The sequence below is a fragment of the Camellia sinensis genome, chromosome 1 (genome assembly GCF_055761805.1).
Source record: "Camellia sinensis isolate YWXY chromosome 1, ASM5576180v1, whole genome shotgun sequence".
Lineage (NCBI taxonomy): Eukaryota > Viridiplantae > Streptophyta > Magnoliopsida > Ericales > Theaceae > Camellia > Camellia sinensis.
In genome coordinates, this window is record NC_138961.1 from 5445025 (window position 1) to 5463671 (window position 18647).

Genomic DNA, 18647 nt, shown 5'->3' on the forward strand with positions numbered 1-18647 from the left:
GATATTCGAGTTTATGTGATGGATTTATGTAAATTTGAGATTCAAATCTTGTAAAATTGGCCCTTATGTTCATGTTAAAAGTTATATGGTGGAAATATGAGTCTTATGATATTAATTACATTGGTTGGAACCAAGTTTTGAAGCTCAAACATAATATGGAAAAATCCAGAATTCGACCTGTCCGCTCGGGCGTGGAGAGTCCCGCTCGAGCGTACCCTGTTTTACTACACTCCTCCCTCGAGCGTCAAAAGTCTCGCTCGAGCATAATTTGTAAGCAACCAGTACTTTTGCAGACCAAAGGGGTCCGCTCGAGCGGCCGAAGCTACCCTCGAGCGGAGGGCCCTGTTTCAGAAATTTTGAAAAGATGTTTTATGCTTCATTTTTCGTTCTCTTTATTTCAAAGCACTCTTAGGTATGCCTTAAACATTGTAAATGAATTAAAGAACATGAAAGGAGCCTAAGAATGTTTAACAAGTGAAAGAACGGAATGAATTGTAATATGACCCAATGTGTTATGAATTATGTAGGGTTCTGTAAAGTTATGTTAGACTTTGATTATTTTCTGATGATACGACATGATTAGTTTTTCTGAAATGCTATATTTTGTGTGAATGAATGATCGTCCAAGTTTTTGAAATGTACACGTGGCATCCATAGCATCATGTGATATTTTGCGTCCCTTTATGGGTGATTGGAATGCCTTTACGGCCGTCCCTTTATGGGTCATCGGAATGCCTTTATGGTCGTCCCTTTATGGGTCATTGAAAAAGTCTTTATGAACATGAGTCATCAGGTCCCTTTATGGGTCATCAGAATGCCTTTATGGCCGTCCCTTCATGGGTCATCGGATTTGTTAATGCTAATGGATGTGCCACGTACTATAATGTGAAATGTACGAACTTTGAATATGAATATGAATACGTATATGAATCTGTTTCTGTTTTGACATCTGATCACGTACAAGACTCTGTTTCTGTATGGACATCATTCAATAAAATCTTTACACTGTTTTTATTCACTGGGCTTTAGCTCACTGTATTATTTATGTATGTAGGTGATCAGGCGCGTGACCAGGCCTAGAGCTTCTTCCCGGAATCTGTTTTGTCATCCAACCTATGTGCTTTCCGTGGAGGTTCCGAATATGTCTAGTGATTATGGTTAAGTGCATAAAGTTCAAGTTTTGTTTTCTTGTTTGGTTAAACAAGTCTTTGCTTATTTTGTAAATAAGGCTAAATCCCTTTTTGTCTAATCTGTATATATATGATGACGTAAGAGTGATATGTAAATATGTATATAAAAAGTTTAAAATTTGTCCGTCTTATTTAAGTCTGCACAGCTCAATGGATGATGTATATTTGCTATTTGCTTTCGCAGCCCCTAATTATATGTGAGAGGGTAATTTATTTAAAAATTGGGCCGAGCAGGATTTATGGGCCGATCTGTGGGCCATAATAAGAGAGGCCGAGTAAAAGGGACTAGAAGTTAGCCCGGTCCAAGAGAGCTCTGCAGTTAGCTTGGTCACCACACTCAGGGTGGTAACAGTTAGCTCGGTCATACCATGTTGAGCCGAAGTAAGGAAGGCTTTCCTTAGAACCTTGCTATTGGTTAGCTCAGTCCAAACTCGTTGTGGTTAGTGTGGTCTCAGACAACCTGGCTGGAATACGTCAAGCCGAGGTATACACAGTAAAAGGAAGAACCAAGCTAATGGGAGCTCGGTCTAGTCTGCGGCTTTAGCATGGCCATGTTATCTCGGTCGTATTGACATCCAACCATGGTAAAACCATCTCACTTGGTTTAAGCAGTGAGGGGGGTGTTGAAGGATAAGTATTATCTTTCAAGAATATGATTCCTAGGAGGACTCTACATAGAGGAGTAAGAGTCCTACTAAGATTGTGCCACATAGAATCTATAAAAGCTCATAACATCATCTATGGAGAGGTAACACAACTTTGATTCCCGAATACACAGAGCTTTTTGTCTATTTATCTATTTTGCTGACTTAAGCATCAGAGAGGTATCCGGCACACACCCGCCGATTAGCTCACGGTTGTGTTTTCAAGGAGTAAAGCGGCGTCGTACAGAGGAGCGCAGACTCGATCAACAGGATTATACGAGAAGGTTTATTTCTTTCCCGTACAATTGGCACCGTCTGTGGGAACCACAGAAAGCACAAAACCTCTTGATCAAAGCTTTCTTCGCTAAATTAGACGCAATGGCGCACCATGAAGATTTGCCGCAGTCCGCCATTGACGGGCAAACTCCAGAGGGAGGTGGGAGGCGCGAAGGTTTGCCTTCCATCCCTCCCATGATCTGGAGCCTCAGCGACAGAATCCCCGAAGGGATGCACGGGGAAGGCGGGGTAATAGCCCCTGTCGCTCATCAAGTCCTGATAAACAGAGGCGGAGGATCGACCCCCAAATTTTGGAGGATCAGGTAAAGGAACAGGACGAGTTAATCAGGAGAATGGTGGCGGATATGGAATTGATGAAGCGCCAAATAAAAGGGAAAGGGGTGGCGACAGGAGAGGGGCGCAAAAGCAATACGCCCCCCGCCACTCTGAAGATCGTGGTAGACATACCACGCCATCACAAGCAGAGAGTAGGAGCCTCAGAACAGGCGACACTCAATTAAGAACTTCCAGAACTCGTTATTCCAGGTCTGAGAGAACGAGATCATTGAGGTCTTCCACTGAGGGAAGCACCTATCAGCTTTCACATACGCACCAGACATCATCCAGGCAAACGGAGTTTCCTAGATCGTCCGACTTACGGACTATGCTTGAGGAAAGGGCATGACGGAAGGAGGATGCCAGGGTACGCTACCCGCACAGAGTTTCAGCCCTTCAGTGGTTGGCTCCTCGGACGTATGGAAGTGTCGAGGTTGGAATGCCAATACTACACCTTGCCTACAAACCAACAGATAAAGCATTGGTAAGGCTACATAGCTCGCTGTTTGTTTCGGCGATTGAGAACGCACCCTTACCTTCAGGCTTCATCCAGCCTAAGTTTACGACATACGAAGGGAATGCACTTAAGCCACTTTCGCCAGGTCATGGCAGTATACCGGCAGAACGGGGCTTTGATGTGCATCCTATTCCCATCCAGCCTTGGTGACATAGGTTTAACCTGGTTCGAAAGGCTACCAGAAGGCAGCATAGCCTCCTGGGCGTAGTTGGCAGAGGCGTTCGTGACAAGGTTCAGAATGAACACCAAGACCCCAATGGAGATCGATCAGCTACTCTACATTGATATGGGCGACAAAGAGACGTTGAGATCCTACAACAGTCGTTACTGGGAGACGTTCAACCAAATAGGGGACTGCCCCATCAATCTCGCCATCGCACAATACAAAAGAGGACTTCCAGTCGGAAACAGATTGAGGGATTCGATTACTATGACTCCACTCCTCACGATGGAAGCCTTGATGGAGAGAGTGCACCAACATATTCGGGTGGAGGAGGATGGTGCCCGTGCAAAGGCAAAATCTGGTACAACAGCAACACCAGATAAGAAGACCACGACAAAAGTCAACACGGTAGAACGTCCAAGCAAGAATGGACGAGGCAGGCGAGACAACGAAGAGGACCGAGATAAAAGATGGTTGACAGTCGGCACTGCCATTACCACGGTATTCAAGAAACCAATCTACCAAATTCTCAGTGAGATACGTGATGAACCTTTCGTCAGATGGCCAACTAAGCTGGGAGAAGCACAAAAGGACTACGACGAAAGATCTCGGTGCACCTTTCATAAGGAAAAGGGGCACCGCATTGAAAATTGCACGCCGTTGAGACAGCATCTGGAGGAGTTAGTGGCAGCTGGGCACCTGGACCGATACATAGAAGGAGGGACACAGCCAGCTCCCCAGAACCACGATCACCTAGACGGAATGCCGATCGATGCCCCACTGTAGACGTCCCCGAACTCCCCATGAGGATGAGTCCTGTTCTGTTCGTATGGGCTTACTACAGTTCGGACTCTAAAATTGTCACGGTTCTAAATCTGAACCAAAGAGTCCAAATCCAGCAAATCGTTTTGGAAAACTGATTTTTGTAAAGAAGTGCCAAACATGGACTGCTTTGCCAGATATAGAGTCGCCACCTAAATATTTTATTTTGGGAGAATTTAGGAAACCCTGACTTGTTTGCCTAAGGCCTCGTGTCCGTCATCACCAGAGTTGCCTCGGCTCGGGAACTAAGGTACGATTGGGGAAGGTCAGCTATGAGCACCCTCTCTTGCCCAATCCGAAGATTGGCCTCTACTAACCATGATATCTTGTTTTGAAAACATTATGCGTTCTTATTCTGGTTATTAGCCTAGATTTACTATGTGATGCGCACAACATGACAAATATAGACTGAGTCGCCTGAATTGGGACAAAGCATCGCATATCCCTTTGTTTGGAAATCTGTTTGAAATTTGCTACTCGCAAGTAGGCTAAAACATGGATTTCGACGAGTTGTTCCAATTTCAAACAATCTAACCTTCACCCACAGGCATTCAAGCAGATATATCACATAAGCATATAGCCTCATGGTAAGCATGCTAATATGGCAACACTCATACACATGCAAGATGCTAAAGCATAAGAGCTTACCTAGTACTCCAAGCCAAAACAGAAACTAGTTAGCAATCAAATGCATGATCCTAGTTCATGTTAAGATGGCTAATGCAACACATACATAATGTAACTAGAATGGGCTCGGCTAATCTAAGAATGACATGTGAAATGCGACAACTTGATACACGTATTTAAGTTGGAATGAAAATACTATGCAGTTAGTATGATGCGCCGAGCCCGGTGCGTGCAAGACTGATGAATGATGCACACATGCATAGTATAAGGTATGCTAAATTAAACATGCCCTAAACTAACCATCGAAAGCTAGTAATAAAAGGGAAGAAAGAAGTTGGGTTGGAAGACATACACACACTCACACACACTTATTACACAATTGTCCTAGCTCGGAGGGTCCAAATAATATGACACAACCAAATGAATACTGCTAAATTAATTATTACAGAATTTCTAATCAATTAACGAATTAAATATAGAAGGAAGATGGCCGCAGCCCTGCCTCGGAATGTGCGAATGGTGCATGCTTGACTCGTCTCGCTCAGAAACCCGTACCATGCCACTGTTGCCTCTGTTTACACTGCCTTGCTCCTTTGAAAATTTTCACGAGTCCCAAGGATGCTTCTCTGAACACTGAGGAGCATCACCGACCAAGTGGGAACATCACCGGCCAAAGGGAATAGTCACCGACCATTGTTTTAACTATTGGCTAATTGTATTTGGTCGGTCGGTCGGCACAATAAGTAGTCGGTCAGCCAAATGTTCCTGCAGAAATCTATTTTGACAGCAGCAGAGGACAGACAGTGTATGGTATGGGATTTTCAAGCAAATGTGTGCGTGGCCGCACTTCGTATCATGCAATGGACTTAAGGGAGCGTGGCTCTCGACCCTCGGGCCATCAATTATGCATTTTGATGCATGATGGCCAAAGAGGCCAAGCTTGCCATTCAATGTAAAATGCATGCAACAAAAGAGATGAGTGCCTTACACCCTATCATGCTTGAGATCAAGGGTATTGGCAATCGAGGAGTGAGACGTGTTTCGTCACTTTGAGTACGAACACACCTCACCCCTCATGCTTGGTTTGACACCCCAAACCAAGCAATGCAATGCATGTATACAAACATGGCCCAAATGTGCGAAACGACTAAGGCACAAAACATGCCAAATGCAATGTAACCTATGCATGTAAATGTAATGTATTAAGCATGCGAGATGCAATGCAATGCAACCTATCATGTAATGCAAACATGGTATATTGCAAGCATGCAACTAGAGGCAATAAATCAAACATACTACTATACACAAGATGGACTTAGACTGAAATGGGAGGCCTCAGCCACACCCCAAAACAGTGGCCAAAAGAACCAAAAATGGCACAAATTATGCATGAAAGCATGCACACACCAAGGCCTATCACCTAAGCATGGGAGGGGGAGCCCTCAAGGACACTTAAGGGTGAGAAACAAAGACATCAAACACTTATGTTAAACTCTGAAAAACATACGAAGGATGATGCCGAAATATGCTAGGAAATGGATGTAAAAAAAAAGGAGCATTCAAGGCCTCAAATGAGGGCATTACTCAACACCTACCCCAAGCAAATAAGGCATGGATTTTTCAATGCAAAACAGAGTTTTAGCATGCAAAAGGGACACCTAAAACCCAATGTCATGGCAACCCAATGTCATGGCAATCCAAAGCCTCAAACACATAAGCATGCACAATGCTCATTTTAAGGCTCAACAAGACAACTCTTCAAGGCATGAAAGAGATGATGAATGCAATCATGCAAGCATGGATTAGGGACTGAGATGACATGTAAAATGACCCAAAATCATTGAAACAACCCAAGTAAAGCATGCTCATAACTCACACCCTCAAGGATCATAAGCCAAAATGCAAAGAGGCTATACCAAACATGGCAAATATGATCAAAACAGCACCCCACAGACCTCAAGCATGGTAAGACATGGCAAAGAACTTCACAAAGTTAGGCCAAAATATGAGAGCATGGTAGGCTAGATGCAAGATGCACTTCTAGGCAAAATAGGAGAATACAAGGCAAGTATATTAGGCATGAAAGGGGTCATTAATCCAACCAAAAACAGAGGCATATTGTGACCTAACAACATCAAAAAACCTCTGAAATGGTACCAAAGACAACTACTCATGCATGCTACCATTAAGAGCCACAAAAAATTAAAAAAAAAAAGAGAGACAAAGGGAGAGGGGTGTCCCTCCCCTATGCAAGACCTCAAAACCCCTTTCTTCACCAAGGAAAATCCACTGGATTTCAGTGGTGAGAAGGCCAATACACAAGAGGTTCCAAAACTTAACAAAGAGAGTACAAAAAGGGTCAAACAAGGCCTAAGAGGGGGAGATCGACCCCAAACAACAAAATGACCTTAATGAAGTATCTCAAGCATGCAAATACAGGACTTTTTTCAGTTATACATGAAGCTCAAATCAGTATGCAAAGCAGGTCAAAGCCTAGTGCAAGATTGGGGAATCTAAAGCAAAAGTGTTACCCTTGAAGAACACCTCAAGAACAGCAAGTCCAGCCACCTTCTGATCAAAACCAGCTCAAAACCTTAAAAATAAACCCTCAACTCCTCCCAAAGTTGAAGTATGGTGTATTGGTGTGTGTCTTAGTGCAAAAGTAAGAACAAATCACCCTTTTAGGCCCTCAAACACACACAATGAGGAGAGAGAGGGAGATATAGAGAGAGAAGATGTATGTATCAGAATATATATGTTCTAGGTCAGATTTTGCTAAACCTCTCAAATGGAGAAGAGAGGTCTCCTTATATAGACAAGGCAAAGGCTTGAAGCTTCTTAGAGAAGCTAAATGAAAGGGTCAAAGGGACCAAGCTTCTAAGAGAAGCTATCCCAAAGGTTCAAGCTTCTTGAGAAAGCTAAAACAAAGGGTCAAGCTTCCTCAAGAAGCTTGAGCAAAGGGTGCAATCTTCTAGAAGAAGTTTGGATTAAAAAAGGGGCAAAGGGGCCAAAACAGCCACATACGCCTGTGGGGGGAGGGTCTGTGCATCCCAGTTGGCACAGCTGGCATGCACCATGCCTGTAAGAGGCAACAATGTGGTACCGGCCAGAAAAGGAGGCCATCGGCCAACTAAATAGTCGGTCGACCACACAAAGTGCCAACTGGCCATCACCAATGGCCGGTGGAAAGAAGACATGGCCGGTGGCCTTAAGCCATGGCCGGTGAGGAGTGGGGATGTCCAACAAGCCATTTTCTGCCCTCCAAACAAAAACACAAGTGTTTAGTGCAAAACCAAACACAACACAGTCGAGTCGAGAGGCCCTAAGGCAAGGCGCGTAGCCGAGACCTCCGGGAACTCAAGATGAACACAAACGTGGATGATCACCGAGTGTTCAAACGATGACGTCCAAGTCTTGAGGATGGTCAAAAATGGGGTGTCTACAGTTGCCCCTCTTTGACAGAACTCGAAAGTCATAACAATGACGGGAGTGAATGTCAAAGCCCAAAGACGACCCATTTTTGACAAGGCTGAAGACTTAGACAAAGCATACAAGCCACAGGCAAAGATATGTGCCCGAGGGCAGGGGCGAAATGCAAGAACAATGCACAAAGCCGAGCATAACTTATGATCATGCAAAGAAAGCTGTAATGAAGCATAACAATGCAACAGTTTTAAGCAAGTAGAAACCAAGCTACATTACAATGCAGAAAGGGTTTAAGAGAATTACTGCAATTCTCACTGTGAATACAGTGTGCATGTGTGATAGATACACAAAGCGAACGTGTGATAAATATACAAAGTGAGCATGTGTGGTAGATACACAAAGCGGATGTAGTGTGATGGATACACAAAAAAAGGTGAACACAAAGTGTGATAGATGCACTGAGTGAACAAGGTATGATAGATACACAAAGCGAGAGTGTGTTTGATACACAAAGCGAATGTGGTGAGCATAGTGTGATGGACACAAAAAGCGAATGTGTGATAGATACACTATATGAAGCAAAATGTGATAGATACAGTAGCTGAGCGCGTGATAGATACACTTAAGCGAGTGTGGTGAGCACAGCGTCATAGGTACAAAGCGAGTGTGTGATAGATATACTATATGAACAAAGTGTGATTAATACACTAAATGAATGAAGTGAGCAAACACTACTACAAATATAGATAAAGATCACACTTTTTTGGTGTGATGTATGTTTTTTAATCACACCTTTTAAGTTTTATTAAAGTGTGGTCTTTAGGAGTGTGATTAAAAATGGTCATTTTTAATCACACTTTTTAAGTGTCATTAAAAAATACTTTCATCACATCTTTTAAGTGTGATTAATAATATTTAGATCACACATTTTAAGTGTGATTAAAAACATTTAGATCACACCTTTTAAGTGTGGTTAAAAACATTAGATCACACCTTTTAAGTGTGGTTAAAAACATTAGATCACACCTTTTAAGTGTGATTAAAAATATTTAGATCACACCTTTTAAGTGTGATTAAAAACTTTAGTTCACACCTTTTAAGTGTGATTAAAAACTTTAGATCACACCTTTTAAGTATGATTAAAAACATTTAAATCACACCTTTTAAGTGTGATTAAAAATATTTAGATCACACCTTTTAAGTGTGGTTAAAAACATTAGATCACACCTTTTAAGTGTGACTAAAAATATTTAGATCACACCTTTTAAATGTGATTAAAAACATTTAGATCACACATTTTAAGTGTGATTAAAAACTTTAGTTCACACCTTTTAAGTGTGATTAAAAACATTTAGATCACACCTTTTAAGTGTGATTAATAACTAATAAAACCTGTGATAAAAAAAAAATTGACATATTTAAAGAATAATCAATATTATTTTTGCACGCGCATTTGAATAATGTAATACACATTATATACTATATTTTGAATCACAACCATATATTGAATGAAATAATATCATATGTTTCATAAATGAAAGTTAAATGTTTGAAAGTATATACAAAGAAATTAATAAAAAAAAAATTAACTGTGATTACATACATTAAAAAATAAAAAATAAAAAACTTGAAAAAAGTAAGTTCTTGAATTCTTTGACCATATTTTGCATCTCTCCAAGAAATTTCTGACCTGAAAAATAAAAAAACAAATTAATTTAAAAACCGCCAGAAGCATATGAATAAACTTACTAATTAATTTATAAACTTACATTTAGATCACACCAAAAATAATGTAATTTATCCAGTTGTTAAACTGCCCCAATCCTTTCCCCACAGCCACCAAAAATGACATAATTATTTTGATTCTCCACACAAATAGTATAAAGCTACAAAAGATATTGATACCCTTGTAGAAGCCAAAATAAATCATCAAGGCATGAATGATTTCAAACTTTCTTAAGCTAGAATAATTTAATAATAAAACAAAAAAGTGATCTAAAACTCAAGATATGCACTTGTAGAAAATGACAATATTATTTGAGAAACAAGACATTTAATAAAAGATTAGATACTAAGCACGACACAACAAAGAGAGTAGGGGTAATATGTATACATCCACTCACTTATAGATCAACTAGCATATGCCCGTGCCTGAAGGCACGGTGTAAATAATGTTAGGATTATAATATAATTGTAATTGCAACACTATTTAAATTTAAGATTAAAATGCAATTATAAAAATATATTTAATAGACTACACTCTACAATTTCAAAAAATATATTTAATAGACTACACTCTACTAATTGACAATAAAAGTTTTCATTCTTGCATGTGCTTTCATGTTTATACAAATGCTATACACAGAGGTAGAGACTTTGCTTATTTATTTCAATGTCTAGGTGGGAAGATGATGTTTGCATGTTCTGGGACTATAATAGAATGCGAGGATGTAATGGAACATACATCAGTACCATTTTAACTTCTGCAACTCTCCTAAGATCACCTATTGATGCAAATGCTATACCAGATGACATTAAGGTGGTGGTTGTTGTTGTTTTTTTTTTTTTTTTTTAAATTATAAAATACTTGGCATAGTACAACACTATTCAATGTTTTTTATTATTATTTTTTTGGGTGGGTATGACTTACTATTATTGCAGGTTGAGGTTGGTGTTTATGTGATGAATGATAAACCATTTAACGGTCATGTGATTGCTTACGATTTTCACTTCAACATTGCTACCATTAGTATTGAAACAGATGTAGCATTGCCAACTGCAATCATTAGACCCTTGTATGATTCAATCTCAATAGATTCAATCTCAATCATCATCAATCTTACAAATCAAGCTACTGCAAAATGTGGAAAATTTGGAAAACAAAGTATTAGAAGTTTATATGTTCGCAATTAGAATTTTACCTGAAAGAATTTAACCTGAAAATTAACCGTAATGCTTTGCAGAAACTCTGTTTTCTGGTATCTCCGCAAGCCTTTCAAGAAAAAAAATGGTCGACTTGGTGATTTTCAGATAATCAGAAAATCTGAAAGCAAGAACCGAAGCAAGAATTAATCAGAACTATCAACTGAAATATGCTATTATTCTTGTTTTGAACAATGAATTAAACTCCCATTATTAAGTTGTAACACATACTAAAGCAGTCATTTTCTCACTGCTATGCATGCTATATTCTCCTTTCAAACCCAGGCCAAAACTTGAGGTGCAGCAATATATAAGATATTGTTATATTAATTGACTGTAATTTTATTAAATTATGGATTCTTTATTTTCTGGTGGAAGCTGACTGTGAGATGTTGTAATATCCAGATTTAGGGCTGGAAGGCATTATCAAAAGTGAGAAAACAATTTGTTTGTTCTTTGATTAGCAATTGCAGCACACAGAGTTATGCTGGTTATTTAACAGCATAGTTGCTTCATTAAAATACTCACCTACATGCACACATGTGCTGATTATGGAAAGAAATAGAGGGCAAGGTCCACACCACGTCAATTGTACCAATAACAGACAGACTAAGAAATATATGAGCTCTCTTGTTATTTGTCCAAAACCCTATTTAACATAATATCCTGTGTAATTTGGGTTGGCTAACAAATCTTTATGAATTGCAACTTTACAACCAAACCCACAAAAAAAAATAGTCGACTTGGTGATTTTCAGATAATCAGAAAATCTGAAAGCAAGAACCGAAGCAAGAATTAATCAGAACTATCAACTGAATTTTGCTTAGAAACATTATTGGCAGGTGATTTCAAAAATCCCAAACATTTTGAAGGATGAGTAATGATTACAGATACAAAATTAAAGAAAAATCCAGCAAGAATTGTATTGGGATGGGTACAGAATTCAACTGATTATAGATAAAAAATATCCAGATTCAAAACTCAGTTAAAAATCAACCCAACCAAACAAAACCTACAAAAAATTCAGATTTAAGCAAAAGAATATTATGAATTGCAACTTTACAAGCAAACCCACAAAAAATTCAGATTCAAGCAAAAAATAAGCAATAAATGAACCCATATCCATTCAGTTAAAAAATGGAACACCCTCTCAGACCCATTCAAACAAACACTTAATGGGTGTGAAGCCCTGGACTAAAATGGGTTGGGGATTAACCTCTGAAATTTCAAATGATGAAAATAAAAAGATTCAGAACTATGAAATCGCAACCTCTGAAATCGCAACCTCAGAACTATGAAATCGCAACCTCTGAACTATGATCAGAACTATGAACAATGTTCATATAAAAAGAGTAACAGTTGTGATAGAGATTGCCATACCTGAGCGATGAAATCGCAACCTCTGAAATCGTAACCTCAGAAATCTGAAATGATGAAAATAAAAAGATTAAGAACTATTGTGATTTTGATTCTAAAGGGTGAGAAGAACAGTTGTGATAGAGATTGCCATACCTGAGCGGTTGAAGCACAGCTAGACAGAACCAAATATAGGGATGGAGACGAAACCGAATCTGTGGTTGAAGGAGAGCAGTTTCGGGAAGAAGAAGAACAGGGAGAGAGAGAGAGAGAGAGAGATAAAGAGGGATGGAGGGGAGACGTGATTTGGCTGGAGATCAGAGAGATAAAGATAGAAGGGTGGGGAGGCGTGGGTAAGGAGGAGGCATAAAATTAAGGATTGATATAAAATTAAGGGGGTTATCTGAGCCATCCATGTGAATACAAATGAATCCTAACCCTTGAAATGTCCTAGTAGGACAATTGTGTCTAACACATTTTCAAAATCCGTTCTGTTTTATTATATAGATGTATTGTGCTAGTCTAAAACAATACAGTCTACACCATTAGATGATACAGGAAGAGTTTTCTGTTACAGGAATCAACATATCACATATGGCATTAGAACCAGTTATAGTGTTTCTAATACCATCTTATGGATCCCAAAACAAACAGTATATGCATGTCAAATTATTAGTTTTCTTTGCACAACCGAAACATTTTCTGTTTTATATAATCAAATAAATTTTTTTAATTTCTATGGGAAATCAAAATACTCACGCAAACATATTATGTTTGAAATTCAAAACTTGAAGAAGCAAAACAAACCTTGTTGGATCCATTTTTGCAGTCAAGGATTTAAGGGAAAAAAGTAGACCGAACATGAGCTTGTGGTCCTCACCTAACATCACATGAATATGATAAACTAAGATTAAAAAGACAATTACATGCATTACATATATTTATGTACCTATTTGCACATATTTGCTCATAGGGAATAACAACCTTTAGAAGGTACTGAAAATATGAGCATTGTCGGTGCTGATTCTTGTTTTTGTATACAATTCTATCAACAATTTCAATCTTTGAACCCATATATTCACCTGTTCAGGAATATATTGCACCAATGTGACCAAACACAAAGCTAATTTCCTTTAAAGAAAAGAAAAAGAAAAACAACAACAGATATTGATGTCAACTGAAATTGGAATAGGTTCTAGTATGAGATCAGTTCATCTAAATATGAACTATAACACTATTTTTTCTCTTTTTTTTCCTTTTCTTCTAATGTTCTAGCAACAAACTCTCTCTCTCCCTCTCTCTCTCTCTCTATATATATATATATATATAAATATGAATTTGAGTGTATTTGGGTTCTGCTCTAATGAATGCCAAACAGGGATCTTGAGCAGTGCCTCTCAAGACTCACTGGTTGTTCCTCTTTTTTTATGCTAACAAATTCTTTGATTCTTGAATTCATGGATTCTATCAAATTCTCTATAAAATCTCACTCAGTTCTGTTTTTTTTGTTTTATAATTTCCTAGATGCATTTATGTTTTTCTTATAGAAGTCCATATATTTGATTCATGACATCTTATCAAAAGTGAATAGACAAGAGAAATCAAATAGAATCTTGTGTGTGATACAACTTAAGCAACCAAAACATACATAGGTTACCATAAATCTATCCTTCGGTGTGTTCAAATGTCTAAATAAGCCAATGTACCATTTTTTTCATTTCTATAATTGTACCTAATATTTGATATCATTAATTCTAATAAATTGCCACAATTTTTCACTAACACTTCAGTCTAGAGAGCACTGAATCTGAAGATTTCAACTCACCAAATGGCAAAATTGAAGAGAAGTCTCACTTGGTTATGAAAGAACTACCTAGGTTCCAGGTTTTTTCAAAGCAATTATTCCAAAAGAGTGCACACTGCATATATAATAACAGAACTATTTCAATGGAGTTGAAGCATGTCTTTTCTTATTTATATCTTCTCTTACCGTAATAAGAAATGTAGTGAAAGCAATTCAAGTACAAAATGAAATGCAATTCATTTTCACAAAGAGAAAAGGCACTCTTACACGATCCAAGTTCCGGTACTTGGAAACCAAAGAATAAGCTTTCGTAATTCCAATTCCAGGAACAGATGGAAGAAAAGCACAGCCAGCTAAGCGCACATGCCTGTGAGAAAGCTAGAAGATAAGTGCGTCTCCTGTCTCAAATTAGTTCATATATATGATAGAAAGGAACCGCAAAGGGTTGTATAATTTTTAGTGTTATAAGTTTGTAAATAAATTTGAAGTGTCTCAAATCACCTGTGAAAAGTTCTTTATCAAAACATTGGAAGGAAGGCACACGAGATGCAGACTCAAAAACCTTGTTTTGCACTATCTCTTCACCATTGCCATAGCGGTCCATCTTGAAGACAACCTGCTTGCAACCAATGCAAAACATAAAAAGACAATTAGTGCTAAAAATGAGGCTTGAGTCATCAATATCAAAGTTCTGTTGAATTTCTTACAGTTGGACAACCATATGCCAGTAGATCACTGTCCTTTGAAGTCACTGCTACAATTCCACCTTTTTCTGCTTCTAGGCTGGATAGGTATGCTAATTGTGCATCAGCCTCACATGGAGATACTACAAATTCAATGTTCTCTGATCTCAGAATCTAAAAAATCAACAGTTGAAAGAATCAAAGATTATAAAAAATGGCAAATTGGTACTTTTAATTCACAGTAGGTGATGGAAAAACACTAAATAGTATTCCAAGTTGCAAATAGGTGATAAAGAGTCGCAATTTGGTACCTGAATCAGTTGATGTGCTGTTGATGGAGTGATACTCACTGCCCTTTGCATGTGAAAACAGAAAAGTGAGTATGAAAACTTGATTGTTTCGATAATTTGCATATAACACATAATTATCAGAACTAGTGAGTTGTTTTTTGTGCATTTAAAAATTTTAAAAAGTGACTAAAAAATCACCAAAAATAGAAAAACTAAAAAACAGTTTGTGAAGACAAAGTCAAACAAGATGTGATGGATTTGGTCAAAAAAAAGATGTGATGGATTCAGAATCATACCTCCTTTGTGAAGCCGTGAATAAGCATCAATACCCACCTGAAAAAAGAATGCAAAAAATGTAACTACGAAGAATCTGACATAGATAGATATATATGAAATGAGAGGAGGTGATTATATTACCCGCTTGCCCGCATACTTCTTGATGTGAATGGGTTCAATATGGGGTTTCATGAACCTGAGAAGATCTTTGATACCATTACTTATAAGCATTTTATCAAACAGTTGACAGGCCATTATGCAACAGCATTAAATTGTGTTCTATGTTATCCAAATCCGAAGAAACATCAAATACTAAACCAAATTCAACAATTTCAAATATATGCAAGATGTAATCTTTGATTTTTCATGAATACTTTTTACTATTAGCCAGAAACAAAGAAAGAAAATAGTCTGTATAAATTTTCTTCTCTATTTCATCAATATTTTCTGAACCCATTGAAGCAAAAATGAACAAAATAAACAAAAATGAAAAATTTTACCGCCAAAATCAAAGTTCAGGAGCCAAAAACAAATAAAAAATTAAAAGGTGCATGAACAGTACCTCGCTTGTCCTGGTGAGGTACCGTAGCTCACAATCATCTTAGCGATGCTTGGGCGAGTCTGCTGGAGCCATCGTTTACCCTTCCAAGCTAGCTCTAGTAACAAATATGGAGGAATAGAGAGGCTTCTGGAGATGCTCTTACACACTAAAGAGCAGTCAAAACTATGCAACCAAATATCTATTTTTTGGTAAGCAGGTCAACCAATACCCACTTCGCATTACCTACCTTATAAAAAACTAAAATATTTAATATATTCTGAAAACTTGTAACTATATAAAATAAGATCATGTTGGATTTGGATTTGATCATGCCAAGAATCCAACTAAACCACAGGCAGTGTAGTCAAAATCGTATGATACATATTGTATCGTATGGAAAAAGAAACGTAACATTCTTTGTAAAAATCAAACACTGACAGAACCTATACTGTACAAAACCACAACCATTCAGAAAGATGAAGTCAATGTTGATTAATGTGATGGACCAACAAACATTTTTGTGTAATGTTCACACTTATTTATCACTTATATTAACTTATATTTCATTTACTTTTATATCACCTTTTTTATTTTTACCTTTTCAAATCTCTATATAAATTTATAATCAATCCATGTTTGCAAAAGAATAATTAAACACAAGAAACAGTGGAAACCAATTTATGGAAAGTAGCAAGGTAAGGAAGGAGGGAATCAAAGAAGACTCACCAGAGTGCAAAATAGGTGTCTGAACGAAACTTACAGATCAGAATGAAAGCAATCAATCAATCAAATCCAGAGAGAGAGTGTTCGATCGCGATCAATAGACTAAAAATCAATCAATCGATCGATCTGTGTTCACTTTAACATAAATTAGTGTACACATGTATGTATCAAATAGATCTAAGATCGTAGATACAGATCTGAGTTCGTATATAAACAATCAAAAAATCAGAGAATGAGACTCACAAAATTAATCTTCAAATCGGATTGATCGAGAGCTTTGAGCCAAGATGGAGAGAGCCGGATAGAGATTACGATCGTGAATCGGAGCTTTGAGCCAAGATGGAGATCGTGATCGTGAGTCGGAGCCGGATAGAGAGCTCGATCTAGTGAACTTTCACCATAAGAAAGAAGAGTGATGAGGGGACAAAAAAAACCCTAGATCTATCTCAGGACTAAGAGAAATGGAAGAATGAAAAACGTGTGGGCTTAAAGGGGAAATATGTTAGTACACCTAGCACGGTGTTTTTTTAAATGAGTTGGCTATAAAATATTTTGAAAACCTTTTAAACAACGATTTTTAAAACAACGCCATAACTGTTTCAATTAAATTTATAAAAAAATATTTTTAACTATTCGAAAAATAAAAATTATATAAAAGTGATAATTATTTTTTATTTTTTAACTAAATTAATTTTTAATTTTTAATTTTTTTTTTTAAAAATCAAATCATACATAGCCTAAGAATCTTTTAATAAGTCATTTCTTATGTTGGTAACTTATTTAATTATTTATTAATTTTACAACATTTTTACCATCATTTTCAGTTTTTAATTTATATTTACAAAAATTTTAAAAACTGTCATAAAAACTTGTTCAATACTTTTTTTGATTTATAAATGGACGTCTCAGTTTGTAAATTTGAAGAAAAAGCGTAAATTCAAAAAATGAGTTTATGTTGGTTTTTAAACATAAATTTAAAAATTTTACTAATAAATTTTTTTTTCAATTAATTTTTTTTCAATGAATTTTTTTTCTAACTGATACTAACCAAGGGGGCAATTGGTAATGCTACTTTAAACCTTAGGGAGGGGATTGTAATTTCTAAAATGTGAGGGGTGGTAATGTAATTTACCCACTGAGGACAAAATTAGTATTTAAAAAAATTAAATTGCTAAAGGGAAAAATCCGTAATGAAACTTTAAACCTTAGGGGGAAATGTAATTTCCAAAATGTGGGGGGGGGGAACTGTAATAAACATAAATCTCAAGGGGTGTTAGTATAATTTACCAAAAAAAATTAATTGGAAAAAAAATTATTTGAAAAAAAATTAATTGAAAAAAAAATTTGCTAGTAAAATTTTCAAATTTCTATTTAAAAACCCACGTAAATTTATTTTTTGAATTTACATTTTTTCCTCAAATTTACAAACTGAGACAATCATTTATAAACCAAAAAAAATTATCAAACAAGTTTTTATGACAGTTTTTTAAATTTTTGTAAATATAAATTGAAAATTGAAAATGAAATGGTTAGGGTCTGTTTGGTAACGTTTACGTTTTCTGTTTATATTTACAAAAATTTTATAAACTGATTTTTGTTTATTTTTATAAAAACATAAATTACAAACGCGTTTGGTAATTGACAAAATGTTTAACAAAATTTAAAAATATAAAAAAAAAGTGAGAAATGGCAAGTGGTGGCGGAAGATGGTAGTGGAAAGTGGTAACGGTAGGTGGTGGGTAGCGGGTGGTGGTGGGTGGTGGTAGTGACGGGTGGGTGGGTGATGCTGACGAGTGATGGGTGGTAGCGAGTGGGTAGTGTGGTGGTGGCGGCGGGTGGTGGGCGATGGTGGCAGGTGGGTGGCGGAATGGCAGGTAGTGGTAGGTGGTGGCGGCGGATGGTTGTAGGTGGGTGGGTGGGTGACGGTGGTGGTGGTGGGTGGGTGGGTGGATGACGGTGGCAGGTGGTAGTGAGTGGGTGGTGGTGATGGTGGTGGCGGGTGGTCGGTGGTGGTGACAGGTGTGTGGCGGGTGGTGGCGGGTGGGTGGTGG

At 37.5% G+C, this 18647-nt stretch overlaps 1 protein-coding gene across 11 annotated transcripts; it reads right to left on the reverse strand.

The window, feature by feature from the left end:
- Positions 1 to 9505: 9505 nt before the first annotated feature.
- Positions 9506 to 17229, reverse strand: LOC114294934 (exonuclease 1-like). Of its 11 annotated transcripts, XM_082871417.1 has the most exons (13): positions 16840 to 17139; positions 15895 to 16722; positions 15474 to 15611; positions 15353 to 15389; positions 15078 to 15115; positions 14791 to 14940; positions 14585 to 14699; positions 14351 to 14450; positions 13264 to 13361; positions 13087 to 13159; positions 12304 to 12347; positions 10923 to 11044; positions 9506 to 9691 (listed from the first exon to the last, which is right to left on the reverse strand). In XM_082871417.1, exons 3-8 carry the CDS (start codon positions 15585 to 15587, stop codon positions 14437 to 14439), a joined length of 468 nt encoding a protein of 155 aa, XP_082727543.1. In that variant the 5' UTR covers positions 15588 to 15611; positions 15895 to 16722; positions 16840 to 17139; the 3' UTR covers positions 9506 to 9691; positions 10923 to 11044; positions 12304 to 12347; positions 13087 to 13159; positions 13264 to 13361; positions 14351 to 14436. The 11 variants fall into 11 exon arrangements, 10 of the variants coding, with proteins under 10 accessions (XP_082727543.1, XP_082727554.1, XP_082727561.1 ...); XM_082871428.1 differs by lacking the exon at positions 15895 to 16722 and having other exon boundaries at positions 13264 to 14450; positions 15474 to 15538; positions 16840 to 17223; XM_082871435.1 differs by lacking the exons at positions 10923 to 11044; positions 12304 to 12347; positions 13264 to 13361; positions 15895 to 16722 and having other exon boundaries at positions 15474 to 15538; positions 16840 to 17223.
- Between the last annotated feature and the right edge of the window lie 1418 nt (positions 17230 to 18647).

Excerpts from the sequence above, each read along its gene's own strand:
- LOC114294934 (XM_082871410.1), bottom strand. The coding sequence starts at position 15,587 with ATGGCCTGTCAACTGTTTGATAAAATGCTTATAAGTAATGGTATCAAA. Across the intron at positions 15,116-15,352 it reads TTCACGGCTTCACAAAGGAG|TGAGTATCACTCCATCAACA; the intron begins GTATGATTCTGA and ends TGCAAAGGGCAG. Across the intron at positions 14,700-14,790 it reads TGGCATATGGTTGTCCAACT|GTTGTCTTCAAGATGGACCG; the intron begins GTAAGAAATTCA and ends GGTTGCAAGCAG.